This window comes from Anomaloglossus baeobatrachus, chromosome 5 (assembly GCF_048569485.1).
Source record: "Anomaloglossus baeobatrachus isolate aAnoBae1 chromosome 5, aAnoBae1.hap1, whole genome shotgun sequence".
Taxonomy (NCBI): Eukaryota; Metazoa; Chordata; class Amphibia; order Anura; family Aromobatidae; genus Anomaloglossus; species Anomaloglossus baeobatrachus.
This window is the reverse complement of record NC_134357.1, coordinates 333632684-333649337: the sequence shown is the minus strand read 5'-3', so window position 1 is coordinate 333649337 and position 16654 is coordinate 333632684. Positions and strand designations below refer to the sequence as shown.

At 46.6% G+C, this 16654-nt stretch overlaps 1 protein-coding gene and 1 long non-coding RNA gene across 2 annotated transcripts in view; one reads left to right on the top strand and one right to left on the bottom strand.

Moving 5' to 3' along the window:
* Positions 1 to 433: 433 nt before the first annotated feature.
* Positions 434 to 5490, bottom strand: TGIF2 (TGFB induced factor homeobox 2). The gene is made up of 3 exons (XM_075347548.1): positions 5450 to 5490; positions 2036 to 2268; positions 434 to 1630 (listed from the first exon to the last, which is right to left on the bottom strand). The coding sequence occupies exons 2-3, from the start codon at positions 2258 to 2260 to the stop codon at positions 938 to 940; spliced, it is 918 nt and encodes a 305-aa protein (XP_075203663.1). The 5' UTR covers positions 2261 to 2268; positions 5450 to 5490; the 3' UTR covers positions 434 to 937.
* A 428-nt stretch (positions 5491 to 5918) lies between these two features.
* The window catches only part of LOC142310081 (uncharacterized), a 47424-nt gene continuing 36688 nt past the window's right edge, over positions 5919 to 16654 (top strand). The window contains exon 1 of the long non-coding RNA XR_012754080.1: positions 5919 to 6022. This is a non-coding gene — a long non-coding RNA (uncharacterized LOC142310081). The remainder of the gene's footprint in view (positions 6023 to 16654) is intronic.

Genomic DNA, 16654 nt, shown 5'->3' with positions numbered 1-16654 from the left:
CTCGATTTTGTGCGCCACGGGCAACGATTTGCCCGTGTCGCACAAACGATGGGGGCGGGTACACACACTAGCGATATCGGTAACAATATCGCAGCGTGTAAAGCGGCCTTTAGGCTATGGGCGCACATTGCGTAATTTCATGCATTTACGCTGCGTATTGCACTGCAGCGTAAACGCATGTGCCCTGCGTCCCCTGCACAATCTATGAAGATTGTGCATAATCCAGCAGCATGTTGCGTTTGAGAGAGCAGCGATTTGCATACTGAAATTTTGATCCAAATCGCTGCGCTCAAAAAAGCAACATGTCACTTATTTTGTGCGCTTTAGATGCTGCTCCCACTCTGTCTATGGGAGAGGCAGCATCCCGAGCGCATGAAACGGCATCTATGCTGCAGACACACTGCATTCATTACGCAGTGTTCCTGCAGCGATTTGAAGCGCACATGCATTGCCAAATCGCTGCAGAATTTGCAGCATAGATACTACGCAACGTGCGCACATAGCCTAATGCAGTTAGTAATTTTACATTGCCCGATTAAAAAATTATCAATAAAGTGCAGAGGGGGGTAGCAGCATATTTGCAGAACACTATGCTGTAAGGGTTCATATAACATGGCCGCCCCACCTGCAGTGTTCCAAGGTGCCTATGCTCCATTATATAGATTCCAACCACAGAATAAGCAGCTGGGGATTGAATATGTAATGTAAACTGCAAGTACTTCAAGTCCATAAGAAAAAAAATATTTTTGACCTTCCATCCCATCTGCAAAAAGCCCTCACAGAAAAGATGAGTTTGTGCATTCTCTGCAGATAATAAAAGGAGTTTGTTCCATTTTAGTCCAGCCTGTCCTCAAAGGAATCAATATTCTTAAGAGAAAAGTCACAGGGAAAAAACCCAACAGGAAGCGGAGAGACTCCTTATGTAGAGGTAAAGGAATTACGGTTCCTCTGTATCACTCTTGTCATTGGGAGAGTACTCAACAATACCTTTTTCCTCTAATTTCAGTTTATGTAAAATTTTGGCACATACTTTCGCCAGGATAGCCAATGAGCCCTTTCTCCTTTTCTTTTTATCAGGCTCTGAACAAGTTTGTGCCACATCATCTGCAAAATTGAATTCTGGAGATGCCGAAAATTCTGGAGATATAGACCATTCAGGAGATGTTGACATATCTGGGAAGGTGAATATTTTTGGGTAGGTGAACATTTTTGGGTAGGTGAACATTTCTGGGGAGGTAGACATTTCCGGGGAGGTAGACATTTCCGGGGAGGTAGACATTTCCGGGGAGGTAGACATTTCCGGGGAGGTAGACATTTCTGCAGGTGAACACTTTGCTTTTATGCCAGGGGTCACTTTCGGCACTAAAACATCATGACTCACTGTAGTAACAGCATGAAAGGAATTTGGAATGGGGATTAGTACAGTGGGGACAACGAGAACACTAGGAATGGTTGGCTGTTCCACTTGCGTAATAGGTGAGAAGCCAGTTGTTTTATGCAGTCGTCGAGGAGGAGATTCAGGGCTCTTTTGTCCTTTTCGAGAGAGTGTATACTGACTTGGATCAATACCATCCTTTTCAAGCATCTGTGGCAAGGTCCGTCTCCGAGCATTGATAAACCAGTTGCAAACCTACAAGAGAAAAGAGGAACAAGATCAGTTAAACCATTCAACGATCCAACAATTAAGTGTTCCAGATGCCATTCTGTACAAGTCATGAGAGATCTAGAAAGCACTGCCAAGACTATAGAACATCCCCTTTACTGGAGTAAGGCAAAGCCCCCATCCTACATTGCAAAGGCAAGAGAGGCACTGTTTAAGGCAAAAATAATCTTTCTGCTACAAGGCCAAAATCTTGATGTTTTTAAAAGTACTGTCAGGTGACAGAAATCCATTCCAGCCCCCACCACTTTTGTCTCATGGTTAGCAGACTCTTAGGCACACAACTTCCTAACATTAGTTACAGAATGGTATCCGGGCCCCTAGAAAACAGTTTTCACTGTGACTATTGCTATACAGCTCCTTTTGAGGTTGTACCTGTAGTGACGTGAGGCCGGTCTGTGCAGCCAAGGTAGCTTTCTCTGCATCTGTCGGATATGCATTGAATCTGTGCCCATATAACCAGTCACGTAAGATTTTCACAGCCTCTTTCGGCAGATTTCCTCTGCGCTTCCTCTTACAACCGGCTACTTCCATGTCTACGCTGCTGTCATCGTCTTCAGGCTCACTGTCAGAAGAGACATGTTCCGGTCTTTCGGCCATAATTGGTCCTGTGGTGAGAAACATTGGTCAAACAAGGGAAGAAAAATAAACAGCATGAAAACTGTAGTTTATACAGTGCAGAAATGGTCAATCTACTAGGACTGAAAGACATTACTGCCCAAACACTAAAGTTCAGTTTATTTCTCAAAATGGCCACCCACAGGGAGTGGTGCGGGCCTTATTTACACAGAAAATGGTCATCCTATTTAGTATTATCTGTAAACTCTGGTAAGAAGCCTATTCACCTTAACACATTCCTCTTCTCACCTCTCCTCATTGGTAGCACCGTTCCCCATGCCAAATAGTGAGGATAGCTACTTGAAGAGGTTATTATAGGTTGCTTAGGTAGGACATATGGAGTCAATAGTCCAATATGCCGCACAAAAAAGACTTAGGCTATGTGCGCACTTGCGTAGTGTCCATGCTGAAAATTCTGCAGTGATTTGGCAGCTCATGTGCGCTTCAAATCGCTGCAGAAACACTGCGTAATGGATGCAGTGTGTCTGCAGAATAGATGCCGTTTCATGCGCTCGGGATGCTGCCTCTTCCATAGACAGAGTGGGAGCAGCATCCAAAGCGCACGATAGAAGTGACATGCTGCTTTTTTGAGCGCAGCGATTTGGATCAAAATTTCAGTATGAAAATCGCTGCACTCTCAAACGCAACGTGCAGATGGATTATGCAGTCTTCATAGATTGTGCTGGGAACGCAGGACACAAGCATTTACGCTGCAGTGCAATACGCAGAGAAATTACGCAATGTGCACACATAGCTGAAGGATGCGCCATTAATATTTGATAAATATGCGTCCTATCATGTGTATATACCATAAAACATGGGAATAACTGACTGGTCAAATTATTAGGGGAGAGAACTGTACAGACAGTTAAAGCGTAACCATCGTTTTAATTATTATTTAACAAATTATGAAAATTCTCAATTCTGAGGTAAAATCTGTATTCAGTGAAGACTTTCTCATTACTAAGATAGGAGATGGTAGTTTGCTGCTGATGAGATTCTATCTCCTCTTAGCTCCTCCCTCCTCTATTGACATAGAGTCTCATCAGTAGCATAGGCCATCTCCTATCTTAGTAATGAGAAAGTCTTCACTGAATACAGATTTTACCTCAGAATTGAGAATTTTGATAATGACTGATCAATGCTGGCAGAGAAAGAAGCACATTTGTCTCATAAGATGTGTACTATGGATTTATAAAATAAAAACCACAGTTATGCTTTAAACTTGCAGGAGTCCTAATGAGAAGCAGCTATATAGACATTTTCTCGCATTGCACTCCTCTATAATGTACGCCAGTGTGAGCGCGTCCTACGGGTTCACTTCACCTTGCATATAAAATGGACAAGTGCAATGGGAGAAAAAAATCTCATTGCATTCTGACTGATGAGTTACCGTAGTGCGGACCTGAGAGTGTACTGCACATGGTCACGTAAAAAAAAAAAAAAAAAAACTGTTTTGCCTAGCATCTGTATGACATGAGTTTGTTTTCTCATCAGCTATTATTCTACATTCATTTACAGGAGCGTTTACAGTGTCCTATGCTACAGAATCCTTAAATATTGTGATGGTCTGTGTGACGGCAGATTTTTTTCTCTCACACCCATAGACTTGCATTGGCGACTCTGGGCCAGATTACTCGTCCACTTACAACACGCTGTCATTTGTTCCTCAGACCGATTATAGCGGAGGGAAAAAACTCGCAGATCAGCACGGACTTACTGGTCCGAGTGCAATGAGGTTTTTTCCCTCACATCGCACTTGTCTGCTTTATACGCAAATGGGAGAGTGTTAAAACGGGTGAGACTCGCCATGCAAGTTTATAGGTGCAAGAAAAAAAAAAAAACGACGGCACACAGACCATCCGTTTTTATGGATACATTAGAATAGAACACTGTAAATTATTGTAACAGTTTCTAATAATAATAATAATAATAATAATAACAGTTTCTAATAATAGTTTCTGAGAAAAAAAATATGACATAAATGCTAGGCGTGAAAAAATAAATAAATTATATATATATATATATATATATATATATATATATATATATATATATATTGCGCACATGACATATGGAATACCAAACAGATTTCACTCCTGCAACTTTTCTGGATGAGAATGGGACCAATACTTTATACATAAATGGAAGTCAGCCCTAAATATATATTAAAATATATTCCCACCTGGCAGATTTGTTGTAAAAATTGTGTCCATTTAATTGAAAGAGGCTCGTATGACCCCTGTCATATAAACAGCACCAATATCTAGTTATATCATCTCTGCAACAAATCTTGTGATTTGGACCAAAGGAGAGATTATAATTACTATAATATAAAAATATACATAATAATAATTATTATTTTCAGTTTTATATCTATTATGTGCACATTATTTATTATAATATATGTAATAATAATACTTCCTTTGCTCCAAATGACAAGGATACATTAATCTTTATTAATTCAATAATAATAGTAATAATAATAATAATATGCACATAATACATTTGAAAGTAAAAATACATACAATACATATACAAATTAAATTTTATATATATATATATATATATATATATAACATGTAAAAGTGAAATAATACATATAAAAGTGAAATAACACAATAAATAGTAATACATATAAAAATGAAAATAAAACAGCATGAGGTTCTGGTCACTGTCACAGAATGGACATGGAGTAAAAACAAAAAAACTAAAAAAAAATGTAAATATATAATTAGAATGAAACTCATGGACAAAATGGTGACTGTGCTGAAGTAACTAAACAACCTTTGCATATAAGACAATAGGCTGAAGACCCCCAGTCTGTGTCTGATCAATGCAGAGAATAAAGGCTTCTCCCTCCAAAACAAGCAAGAAAAGAGCAAGGACCTTCCTACAAACTCAAGACAGAGCAATGGATGTCCCCCCCTAAAAAGATGGGGGAGGAGGGCTGAGTACTGCACAGGGCATGTGGGCACACAATATACACAGAATATACATCTGATGGGTCTATCTATGGTGGGAGCCGTCAGCCCAGATTTATCACCAGCACCACAGCAGCACAGCAGTACTTCAGCAATACAATACATGGGATGTAAAGCACATGGCGCTGTCCATACTCGGGGTATACTAGGGATCCATCACCCTTTGAAACCCCCTCCCTGTACTTACTGATCACCTCCACAGTATAGGGCCAATCTGCACTATGTGGGGGGCGGGATCCCCAGAACTGGCTCCTTCACAGTAAACTTTTCCCACTGACAGACTGTTTCTTTGTTTCAAAGAGAAACAGGAACTTGTAGAGTCTCCCTCCTCCTCCTCCTCTGCCTCCAGCTGTCACTTCAGACTCCAATAAAGCACAGCCCCCAATGTGCAGGGCAGGTAGGAGCCATCACGGGCCGGAGTTACTTGTGTGGTCTTTGTTCTATGGAGGACACTGGCCTCTGTAGTATCCTGTCACTACGTGCAGAGGGGCCGAGCACCATCTATTGTCCCCATCAGCCTCTCCACAATCACTGACAAGATGGCAGGAATAAGGAGAAGTCTCCCAACAAATCTCCAGCCCCAAAGCTGAGCAGTGACATTTCCACACGTGTTTCTCCCACTTCTCGGGATAACTTAGCACAGCTTACTATCACATTGGATGGAAGAAGTTCCATACTTACAGGTTAAGGCTCAGCAGCTGCTTCGGTCTCTGCGGTTGTTGGATCCTTGGTCCTGGTGGTCCTTGGTCCTGGGGGACAGGTGAGATCAGTCACGAATTGTGAGCGCTGTATTTTAGGGACGGTGGGTGACAGCTTTTATCTCCTTACTGCCCAGGTTGTGGGTGGGACAATGTTTGAATCCCGAGCTGTGATTGGCCGGCGCTCCGGGGGGGCTTGTGGTGTCAATTGTGCTGTTATTTGTTGTCTCCTGACTGAAACTTAATTCTAATGCAATTTAGATACAAGTAAAATATATCTTTGTACCGTGTTAGCCAGTAGAGATAAAAAAAATTGTTTAAAAGAACAGAGAGTCCTCAGTGGTTGATACCTTTTAATGGCTAACTGAAAAGATGGTAATAATTGCAAGCTTTCGAGACTACTCAGGTCTCTTCATCAGGCATGGTATAACACAAAATCTGAAGAGTCACGTATTTATACACAACAGGACTTAGAATAGTGCAGTAAAAAAAAAAAAAAAAAAGAACAAGTTATATGAAACAGAACTATCTCTATGGCAGGGGGACAAGCTGTTCTAGCCATAATGTTGTGTTATACCATGCCTGATGAAGAGACCTGAGTAGTCTCGAAAGCTTGCAATTATTACCATCTTTTCAGTTAGCCATTAAAAGGTATCAACCACTGAGGACTCTCTGTTCTTTTAAACAATTTTTTTTAATGCAATTTAGTCAGATAAGCTTCTATACAATTTAGCTGCACTGTCAGCCGCCAAGTCTTGTTATGCAAACAACACTTGGTGTCCTGTTCCCCACACTATTCTCTGTGCATACAGTGAGGGGGGCAGGGGCCGCCATTCCTGCATCCTAGGCATACGTGATTTTAAGACTTCTGACACCTCTGACACTTGTCCTGTGTGTGGCACACATGAGTCAAATGTGTGTTTACCATGAGATGCCGTCACTTTCCCTGTCATGGATACAGTATCTGTCAGGGTTATAGACACAGTCACTGGCACACAACCCTCCAAAATCCTCCTCAAAACTCGCAGAAAACGCTTCATGTTCGGCTTTACTTTGTTTTTTTTTTTTTTATTTTTTTGTCATTTATTTTCCTCATAAAAGACATCAAAAACAATTGGAGGGGGTAAAACTGTGTGACTTCCCAAATTAGGTACCCTCCAATTAACTTGCTACAATATTTTTTTCTAGCATATCATACATCTGTCCTTTTTGAGGGAAATTTTAAGTACCCATATAGAGTGTATTCAGACAGTGTATATATTTATATTTATCCTAAGAATTATTTATTTATATATATATATATATATATATATATATATATATATATATATATATATATATATATATATATATATATATATATATATACATAGTATTAATGTATATCTGTAGTACCCGGGCGTTGCCCAGGATAGTAACTGTCTCTTTGTCACTCTCCCTATCTGTCTGTCTGTCTTTCTGTGTGTGTGTGTGTCTCTGTGTGTGTCTGTCTTTGTCTGTGTGTCAGTCTCTATCCATGTCTGTCTGTCTGTCTGTCTGTGTCTATCTCTCTGTCTGTCTCTGTATCAGTCTCTCTGTCTGTCTCTCTATCTCTGTGTCTGTCTCGTTCCAGGTCTGTCTCTTTCCTTCTGTGTCTCTTTTCTCCCTCTCTCTCTGTCTCTTTCCATCCTCTGTCTCTTTCGCCCTCTGTCTCTTTTCCCCCTATGTCTCTTTTCCCCCTCTGTCTCTTTCCCCCTCTGTCTCTTTCCCCCTCTGTCTCTTTCCCCCTCTGTCTCTTTTGCTCCTCTGTCTCTTTGCCCTCTCTGTCTCTTTTCCCCTCTGTCTCTTTCCCCCTCTGTCTCTTTCTCCCTCTGTCTCTGTCTCTTTCCCCGTCTGTCTCTTTCTCCCTCTGTCTCTGTCTCTTTCCCCGTCTGTCTCTTTTCCCCTCTGTCTCTTTTCCCCTCTGTCTCTTTTCCCCGCTGTCTCTTTTGCTCCTCTGTCTCTTTGCCCTCTCTGTCTCTTTTCCCCTCTGTCTCTTTCCCCCTCTGTCTCTTTCTCCCTCTGTCTCTGTCTCTTTCCCCGTCTGTCTCTTTCTCCCTCTGTCTCTGTCTCTTTCCCCCTCTGTCTCTTTCCCCGTCTGTCTCTTTCTCCCTCTGTCTCTGTCTCTTTCCCCCTCTGTCTCTTTCTCCCTCTGTCTCTGTCTCTTTCCCCGTCTGTCTCTTTCTCCCTCTGTCTCTCTCTTTCCCCGTCTGTCTCTTTTCCCCTCTGTCTCTTTTCCCCTCTGTCTCTTTTCCCCTCTGTCTCTTTTCCCCCTCTGTCTCTTTCCCCCTCTGTCTCTTTTCCCCGCTGTCTCTTTTCCTCCTCTGTCTCTTTTCCCTCTCTGTCTCTTTCTCCCTCTGTCTTTTTCCCCCTCTGTCTCTTTTCCCCTCTGTCTCTTTTCCTCCTCTGTCTCTTCTCCCCCTCTGTCTCTTTTCCCTCTCTGTCTCCTTTCCCCTCTGTTTCCTTTCCCCTCTGTCTCTTTCACCCCCTCTGTCTCTTTTCCGCCTCTGTCTCTTTTCCCTCTCAGTCTCTTTCCCCCTCTGTCTCTTTCCCCCTCTGTCTCTTTTCCCCGCTGTCTCTTTTCCCTCTCTGTCTCCTTTCCCCTCTGTCTCCTTTCCCCTCTGTCTCTTTCACCCCCTCTGTCTCTTTTCTTCCTCTGTCTCTTTTCCCTCTCTGTCTCTTTTCCCCTCTGTCTCTTTCCCACTCTGTCTGTTTCCCCCTCTGTCTCTTTTCCCCGCTGTCTCTTTTCCTCCTCTGTCTCTTTTCCTTCTCTGTCTCTTTCCCCCTCTGTCTTATTCCCCCTCTGTCTCTTTTCCCTCTCTGTCTCTTTCCCCCTCTGTCTCTTTCTCCCTCTGTCTCTTTCTCCCTCTGTCTCTGTCTCTTTCCCCCTCTGTCTCTTTCCCTCTCTGTCTCTTTCCCTCTCTGTCTCTTTCACCCTCTGTCTCTTTCCCCCTGTCTCTTTTCCCCGACTGTCTCTTTCCCCCTCTGTCTCTCTCCCTCTCTGTCTCTTTTCCCCGACTGTCTCTTTCCCCCTGTCTCTTTTCCCCCTCTTTTCCTCCTCTGTCTCTTCTCCCTCTCTGTCTCTTTTCCCCTGTCTCTTTCCTCCTTTGTCTCTTTCCCCCTCTGTCTCTTTCCCCCTCTGTCTCTTTCCCTCTCTCTCTTTCCCCCCTCTGTCTCTTTCTCCCTCTGACTCTGTCTCTTTCCCCCTCTGTCTCTTTTCTCCCTCTGTCTCGTTTCCCCCTCTGTCTTTTTCCCTCGCTGTCTCTTTCCCCCTCTGTCTCTTTTCCCCACTCTCTCTTTCCCCCTCTGTCTCTTTCCCCTTCTGTCTCTTTTCCCCGCTGTCTCTTTTCCTCCTCTGTCTCTTTTCCCTCTCTGTCTCTTTTCCCTCTCTATCTCTGTCTCTTTCCCCCTCTGTCTCTTTTCCCTTTCTGTCTCTTTCCCCCTGTCTCTTTTCCCCCTCTTTTCCTCCTCTGTCTCTTCTCCCTCTCTGTCTCTTTTCCCCTGTCTCTTTCCTCCTTTGTCTCTTTCCCCCTCTGTCTCTTTTCCCCACTCTCTCTTTCCCCCTCTGTCTCTTTCCCCCTCTGTCTCTTTTCCCCTCTGTCTCTTTTCCTCCTCTGTCTCTTCTCCCTCTCTGTCTCTTTTCCCCTCTGTCTCTTTTCCTCCTCTGTCTCTTCTCCCTCTCTGTCTCTTTCCCCCTCTGTCTCTTCCCCCTCTGTCTCTTTTCCCCGCTGTCTCTTTCCCCCTCTGTCTCTTCCCCCTCTGTCTCTTTCCCCCTCTGTCTCTTTTCCCCTCTGTCTCCTTTCCCCTCTGTTTCCTTTCCCCTCTGTCTCTTCCCCCTCTGTCTCTTTCCCCCTCTGTCTCTTTTCCTCCTCTGTCTCTTTTCCCTCTCTGTCTCTTTCCCCCTCTGTCTCTTTCCCCCTCTGTCTTTTTCCCCCTCTGTCTCTTTTCCCTCTCTGTCTCATTCCCCCTCTGTCTCTTTCTCCCTCTGTCTCTGTCTCTTTCCCCCTCTGTCTCTTAAACCCCTCTGTCTCTTTTCCCCCTGTCTCTTTTCCTCCTCTGTCTCTTCTCCCTCTCTGTCTCTTTTCCCCTCTGTCTCTTTTCCTCCTCTGTCTCTTCTCCCTCTCTGTCTCTTTCCCCCTCTGTCTCTTCCCCCTCTGTCTCTTTTCCCCGCTGTCTCTTTCCCCCTCTGTCTCTTCCCCCTCTGTCTCTTTCCCCCTCTGTCTCTTTTCCCCTCTGTCTCCTTTCCCCTCTGTTTCCTTTCCCCTCTGTCTCTTTCACCCCCTCTGTCTCTTTTCCGCCTCTGTCTCTTTTCCCTCTCAGTCTCTTTCCCCCTCTGTCTCTTTCCCCCTCTGTCTCTTTTCCCCGCTGTCTCCTTTCCCCTCTGTCTCCTTTCTCCTCTGTCTCCTTTCCCCTCTGTCTCTTTCACCCCCTCTGTCTCTTTTCTTCCTCTGTCTCTTTTCCCTCTCTGTCTCTTTTCCCCTCTGTCTCTTTCCCACTCTGTCTGTTTCCCTCTCTGTCTCTTTCCCCCTCTGTCTCTTTTCCCCACTGTCTCTTTCCCCCTCTGTCTCTTTCCCCCTCTGTCTCTTTTCCCCGCTGTCTCTTTTCCTCCTCTGTCTCTTTTCCCTCTCTGTCTCTTTCCCCCTCTGTCTTTTTCCCCCTCTGTCTCTTTTCCCTCTCTGTCTCATTCCCCCTCTGTCTCTTTCTCCCTCTGTCTCTGTCTCTTTCCCCCTCTGTCTCTTAAACCCCTCTGTCTCTTTTCCCCCTGTCTCTTTTCCTCCTCTGTCTCTTTTCCCTCTCTGTTTCTTTTCCCCTCTCTCTCTTTCCCATTCTGTCTGTTTCCCTCTCTGTCTCTTTCCCCCTCTGTCTCTTTTCCCCACTGTCTCTTTCCCCCTCTGTCTCTTCCCCCCTCTGTCTCTTTTCCCCGCTGTCTCTTTTCCTCCTCTGTCTCTTTTCCCTCTCTGTCTCTTTCCCCTTCTGTCTCTTTCCCCCTCTGTCTCTTTTCCCTTTCTGTTTCTTTTCCCCTCTGTCTCTTTCCACCTCTGTCTCTTCCCCTCTCTGTCTCTTCCCCCTCTCTGTCTCTTACCCCCTCGGTCTCTCTCCCCCCTTTGTCTCTTTCTCCCTCTGTCTCTTTCCCCCTCTGTCTCTTTTCCCCTCTGTCTCTTTTCCTCCTCTGTCTCGTTTCCCTCTCTGTTTTCCCTTCTGTCTCTTTCCCCCTCGGTCTCTTTCCCTCTCTGTCTCTTTCCCTCTCTGTCTCTTTCACCCTCTGTCTCTTTCCCCCTGTCTCTTTTCCCCGACTGTCTCTTTCCCCCTCTGTCTCTCTCCCTCTCTGTCTCTTTTCCCCGACTGTCTCTTTCCCCCTGTCTCTTTTTCCCCTCTTTTCCTCCTCTGTCTCTTCTCCCTCTCTGTCTCTTTTCCCCTCTGTCTCTTTCCTCCTTTGTCTCTTTCCCCCGCTGTTTCTTTTCCCCTCTCTCTCTTTTCCCCTCTGTCTCTTTCCCCCTCTGTATCTTCCCCTCTCTGTCTCTTTCCCCCTCTGTCTCTTTCCCTCTCTCTCTTTCCCCCCTCTGTCTCTTTCTCCCTCTGACTCTGTCTCTTTCCCCCTCTGTCTCTTTTCCCCTCTGTCTCTTTTCTCCCTCTGTCTCGTTTCCCCCTCTGTCTCTTTCCCTCTCTGTCTCTTTCCCCCTCTGTCTCTTTTCCCCACTCTCTCTTTCCCCCTCTGTCTCTTTTCCCTCTCTGTCTCTTTCCCCCTCTGTCTCTTTCTCCCTCTGTCTCTGTCTCTTTCCCCCTCTGTCTCTTAAACCCCTCTGTCTCTTTTCCTCCTCTGTCTCTTTTCCTTCTCTGTTTCTTTTCCCCTCTCTCTCTTTTCCCCTCTGTCTCTTTCCCCCTCTGTATCTTCCCCTCTCTGTCTCTTTCCCCCTCTGTCTCTTTCCCTCTCTCTCTTTCCCCCCTCTGTCTCTTTCTCCCTCTGACTCTGTCTCTTTCCCCCTCTGTCTCTTTTCCCCTCTGTCTCTTTTCTCCCTCTGTCTCGTTTCCCCCTCTGTCTCTTTCCCTCTCTGTCTCTTTCCCCCTCTGTCTCTTTTCCCCACTCTCTCTTTCCCCCTCTGTCTCTTTCCCCCTCTGTCTCTTTCCCCTTCTGTCTCTTTTCCCCGCTGTCTCTTTTCCTCCTCTGTCTCTTTTCCCTCTCTGTCTCTTTTCCCCTCTGTCTCTTTTCCCTTTCTGTCTCTTTTCCCCTCTGTCTCTTTCCCCCTCTGTCTCTTTCCCCCTCTGTCTCTTTTCCCTTTCTGTCTCTTTTCCCCTCTGTCTCTTTTCCCCTCTGTCTCTTTTCCCCTCTATCTCTTTCCCCCTCTGTCTCTTTCCTTCTCTGTCTCTTCCCCCTCTGTCTCTTACCCCCTCTGTCTCTCTCCCCCCTCTGTCTCTTTCTCCCTCTGTCTCCTTCCCTCTCTGTCTCTTTTCCCCTCTGTCTCTTTTCCTCCTCTGTCTTGTTTCCCTCTCTGTCTCTTTTCCCTTCTGTCTCTTCCCCCCTCTGTCTCTTTCCCTCTCTGTCTCTTTCACCCTCTGTCTCTTTCCCCCTGTCTCTTTTCCCCCTCTGTCTCTTTCCCCCTCTCTCTCTTTCCCCCTCTCTCTCTTTTCTCGTCTGTCTCTTTCCCTCTCTGTCTCTTTCCCCCTCTGTCTCTTTCCCTCTCTCTCTTTCCCCCCCTCTGTCTCTTTCTCCCTCTGTCTCTTTCCCCCTCTGTCTCTTTTCCCCTCTGTCTCTTTCCCCCCTCGTTCTCTTTTCCCCCTCTGTCTCTTTCCCACTCTGTCTCTTTTCCCCACTCTCTCTTTCCCCCTCTGTCTCTTTCCCCCTCTGTCTCTTTCCCCCTCTGTCTCTTTTCCCTTTCTGTTTCTTTTCCCCTCTGTCTCTTTCCACCTCTGTCTCTTCCCCTCTCTGTCTCTTCCCCCTCTCTGTCTCTTACCCCCTCGGTCTCTCTCCCCCCTTTGTCTCTTTCTCCCTCTGTCTCTTTCCCCCTCTGTCTCTTTTCCCCTCTGTCTCTTTTCCTCCTCTGTCTCGTTTCCCTCTCTGTTTTCCCTTCTGTCTCTTTCCCCCTCGGTCTCTTTCCCTCTCTGTCTCTTTCCCTCTCTGTCTCTTTCACCCTCTGTCTCTTTCCCCCTGTCTCTTTTCCCCGACTGTCTCTTTCCCCCTCTGTCTCTCTCCCTCTCTGTCTCTTTTCCCCGACTGTCTCTTTCCCCCTGTCTCTTTTTCCCCTCTTTTCCTCCTCTGTCTCTTCTCCCTCTCTGTCTCTTTTCCCCTCTGTCTCTTTCCTCCTTTGTCTCTTTCCCCCGCTGTCTCTTTTCCCCACTCTCTCTTTCCCCCTCTGTCTCTTTCCCCCTCTGTCTCTTTTCCCTTTCTGTCTCTTTTCCCCTCTGTCTCTTTCCCCCTCTGTCTCTTTTCCCTTTCAGTCTCTTTTCCTTTCTGTCTCTTTTCCCCTCTGTCTCTTCCCCCTCTGTCTCTTTCCCTCTCTGTCTCTTTCCCTCTCTGTCTCTTTCAACCTCTGTCTCTTTCCCCCTTTCTCTTTTCCCCCACAGTCTCTTTCCCCCTGTCTCTTTTCCCCCTCTGTCTCTTTCTCCCTCTGTCTCTTTCCCCCTCTGTCTCTTTCCCCCTCTGTCTCTTTCCCCCTCTGTCTCTTTCCCCTTCTGTCTCTTTTCCCCGCTGTCTCTTTTCCTCCTCTGTCTCTTTTCCCTCTCTGTCTCTTTTCCCTCTCTATCTCTGTCTCTTTACCCCTCTGTCTCTTTTCCCTTTCTGTCTCTTTTCTCCTCTGTCTCTTTCCCCCTCTGTCTCTTTCCCCCTCTGTCTCTTTTCCCTTTCAGTCTCTTTTCCCCTCTGTCTCTTTTCCCTTTCTGTCTCTTTTCCCCTCTGTCTCTTTCCCCCTCTGTCTCTTTTCCCTTTCTGTCTCTTTTCCCTTCTGTCTCTTTTCCCCTCTGTCTCTTCCCCCTCTGTCTCTTTCCCTCTCTGTCTCTTTCCCTCTGTTTCTCTTTCAACCTCTGTCTCTTTCCCCCTGTCTCTTTTCCCCCACTGTCTCTTTCCCCCTGTCTCTTTTCCCCCTCTGTCTCTTTCTCCCTCTGTCTCTTTCCCCCTCTCTCTCTTTTCCCCTCTCTCTCTTTTCCCCCTCTGTCTCTTTTCCCCTCTGTCTCTTTCTCCCTCTGTCTCTGTCTCTTTCCCTCTCTGTCTCTTTCCCCCTCTGTCTTTTTCCCCCTCTGTCTCTTTCCCCTTCTGTCTCTTTTCCCCGCTGTCTCTTTTCCTCCTCTGTCTCTTTTCCCTCTCTATCTCTGTCTCTTTCCCCCTCTGTCTCTTTTCCGTTTTTGTCTCTTTCCCCCTCTGTCTCTTTCCCCCTCTGTCTCTTTCCCCCTCTGTCTCTTTTCCCTTTCTGTCTCTTTTCCCCTCTGTCTCTTTTCCCCTCTATCTCTCTCCCCCTCTGTCTCTTTCCTTCTCTGTCTCTTCCCCCTCTGTCTCTTACCCCCTCTGTCTCTCTCCCCCCTCTGTCTCTTTCTCCCTCTGTCTCTTTCCCTCTCTGTCTCTTTTCCCCTCTGTCTCTTTTCCTCCTCTGTCTTGTTTCCCTCTCTGTCTCTTTTCCCTTCTGTCTCTTCCCCCCTCTGTCTATTTCCCTCTCTGTCTCTTTCCCTCTCTGTCTCTTTCACCCTCTGTCTCTTTCCCCCTGTCTCTTTTCCCCTCTGTCTCTTTTCCCCCTCTGTCCCTTTTCCCCTCTGTCTCTTTCTCCCTCTGTCTCTGTCTCTTTCCCCCTCTGTCTCTTTTCCCCCTCTGTCTCTTTTCCCCTCTGTCTCTTTCTCCCTCGGTCTCTGTCTCTTTCCCCCTCTCTCTCTTTTCCCCTCTGTCGCTTTTCCTTCTCTGTATCTTTTCCCTCTCTGTTTCTTTTCCCCTCTGTCTCTTTACCCTTCTGTCTCTTTCCCTCTCTGTCTCTTTCCCCCTCTGTTTCTTTTCCCCGCTGTCTCTTTCCCCCTCTGTCTCTTTTCCCCGCTGTCTCTTTTCCTCCTCTGTCTCTTTTCCCTCTCTGTCTCTTTCCCCCTCTGTCTCTGTCTCTTTCCCCCTCTGTCTTTTTCCCCCTCTGTCTCTTTCCCCCTCTGTCTCTTTTCCCCTCTGTCTCTTTTCCCCTCTGTCGCTTTTCGTCCTCTGTATCTTTTCCCTCTCTGTTTCTTTTCCCCTCTGTCTGTTTCCCCCTCTGTCTCTTTCCCTCTCTGTCTCTTTCCCACTCTGTCTCTTTTCCCCACTCTCTCTTTCCCCCTCTGTCTCTTTCCCCCTCTGTCTCTTTCCCCCTCTGTCTCTTTTCCCTTTCTGTTTCTTTTCCCCTCTGTCTCTTTCCACCTCTGTCTCTTCCCCTCTCTGTCTCTTCCCCCTCTCTGTCTCTTACCCCCTCGGTCTCTCTCCCCCCTTTGTCTCTTTCTCCCTCTGTCTCTTTCCCCCTCTGTCTCTTTTCCCCTCTGTCTCTTTTCCTCCTCTGTCTCGTTTCCCTCTCTGTTTTCCCTTCTGTCTCTTTCCCCCTCGGTCTCTTTCCCTCTCTGTCTCTTTCCCTCTCTGTCTCTTTCACCCTCTGTCTCTTTCCCCCTGTCTCTTTTCCCCGACTGTCTCTTTCCCCCTCTGTCTCTCTCCCTCTCTGTCTCTTTTCCCCGACTGTCTCTTTCCCCCTGTCTCTTTTTCCCCTCTTTTCCTCCTCTGTCTCTTCTCCCTCTCTGTCTCTTTTCCCCTCTGTCTCTTTCCTCCTTTGTCTCTTTCCCCCGCTGTCTCTTTTCCCCACTCTCTCTTTCCCCCTCTGTCTCTTTCCCCCTCTGTCTCTTTTCCCTTTCTGTCTCTTTTCCCCTCTGTCTCTTTCCCCCTCTGTCTCTTTTCCCTTTCAGTCTCTTTTCCTTTCTGTCTCTTTTCCCCTCTGTCTCTTCCCCCTCTGTCTCTTTCCCTCTCTGTCTCTTTCCCTCTCTGTCTCTTTCAACCTCTGTCTCTTTCCCCCTGTCTCTTTTCCCCCACAGTCTCTTTCCCCCTGTCTCTTTTCCCCCTCTGTCTCTTTCTCCCTCTGTCTCTTTCCCCCTCTGTCTCTTTCCCCCTCTGTCTCTTTCCCCTTCTGTCTCTTTTCCCCGCTGTCTCTTTTCCTCCTCTGTCTCTTTTCCCTCTCTGTCTCTTTTCCCTCTCTATCTCTGTCTCTTTACCCCTCTGTCTCTTTTCCCTTTCTGTCTCTTTTCTCCTCTGTCTCTTTCCCCCTCTGTCTCTTTCCCCCTCTGTCTCTTTTCCCTTTCAGTCTCTTTTCCCCTCTGTCTCTTTTCCCTTTCTGTCTCTTTTCCCCTCTGTCTCTTTCCCCCTCTGTCTCTTTTCCCTTTCTGTCTCTTTTCCCTTCTGTCTCTTTTCCCCTCTGTCTCTTCCCCCTCTGTCTCTTTCCCTCTCTGTCTCTTTCCCTCTGTTTCTCTTTCAACCTCTGTCTCTTTCCCCCTGTCTCTTTTCCCCCACTGTCTCTTTCCCCCTGTCTCTTTTCCCCCTCTGTCTCTTTCTCCCTCTGTCTCTTTCCCCCTCTCTCTCTTTTCCCCTCTCTCTCTTTTCCCCCTCTGTCTCTTTTCCCCTCTGTCTCTTTCTCCCTCTGTCTCTGTCTCTTTCCCTCTCTGTCTCTTTCCCCCTCTGTCTTTTTCCCCCTCTGTCTCTTTCCCCT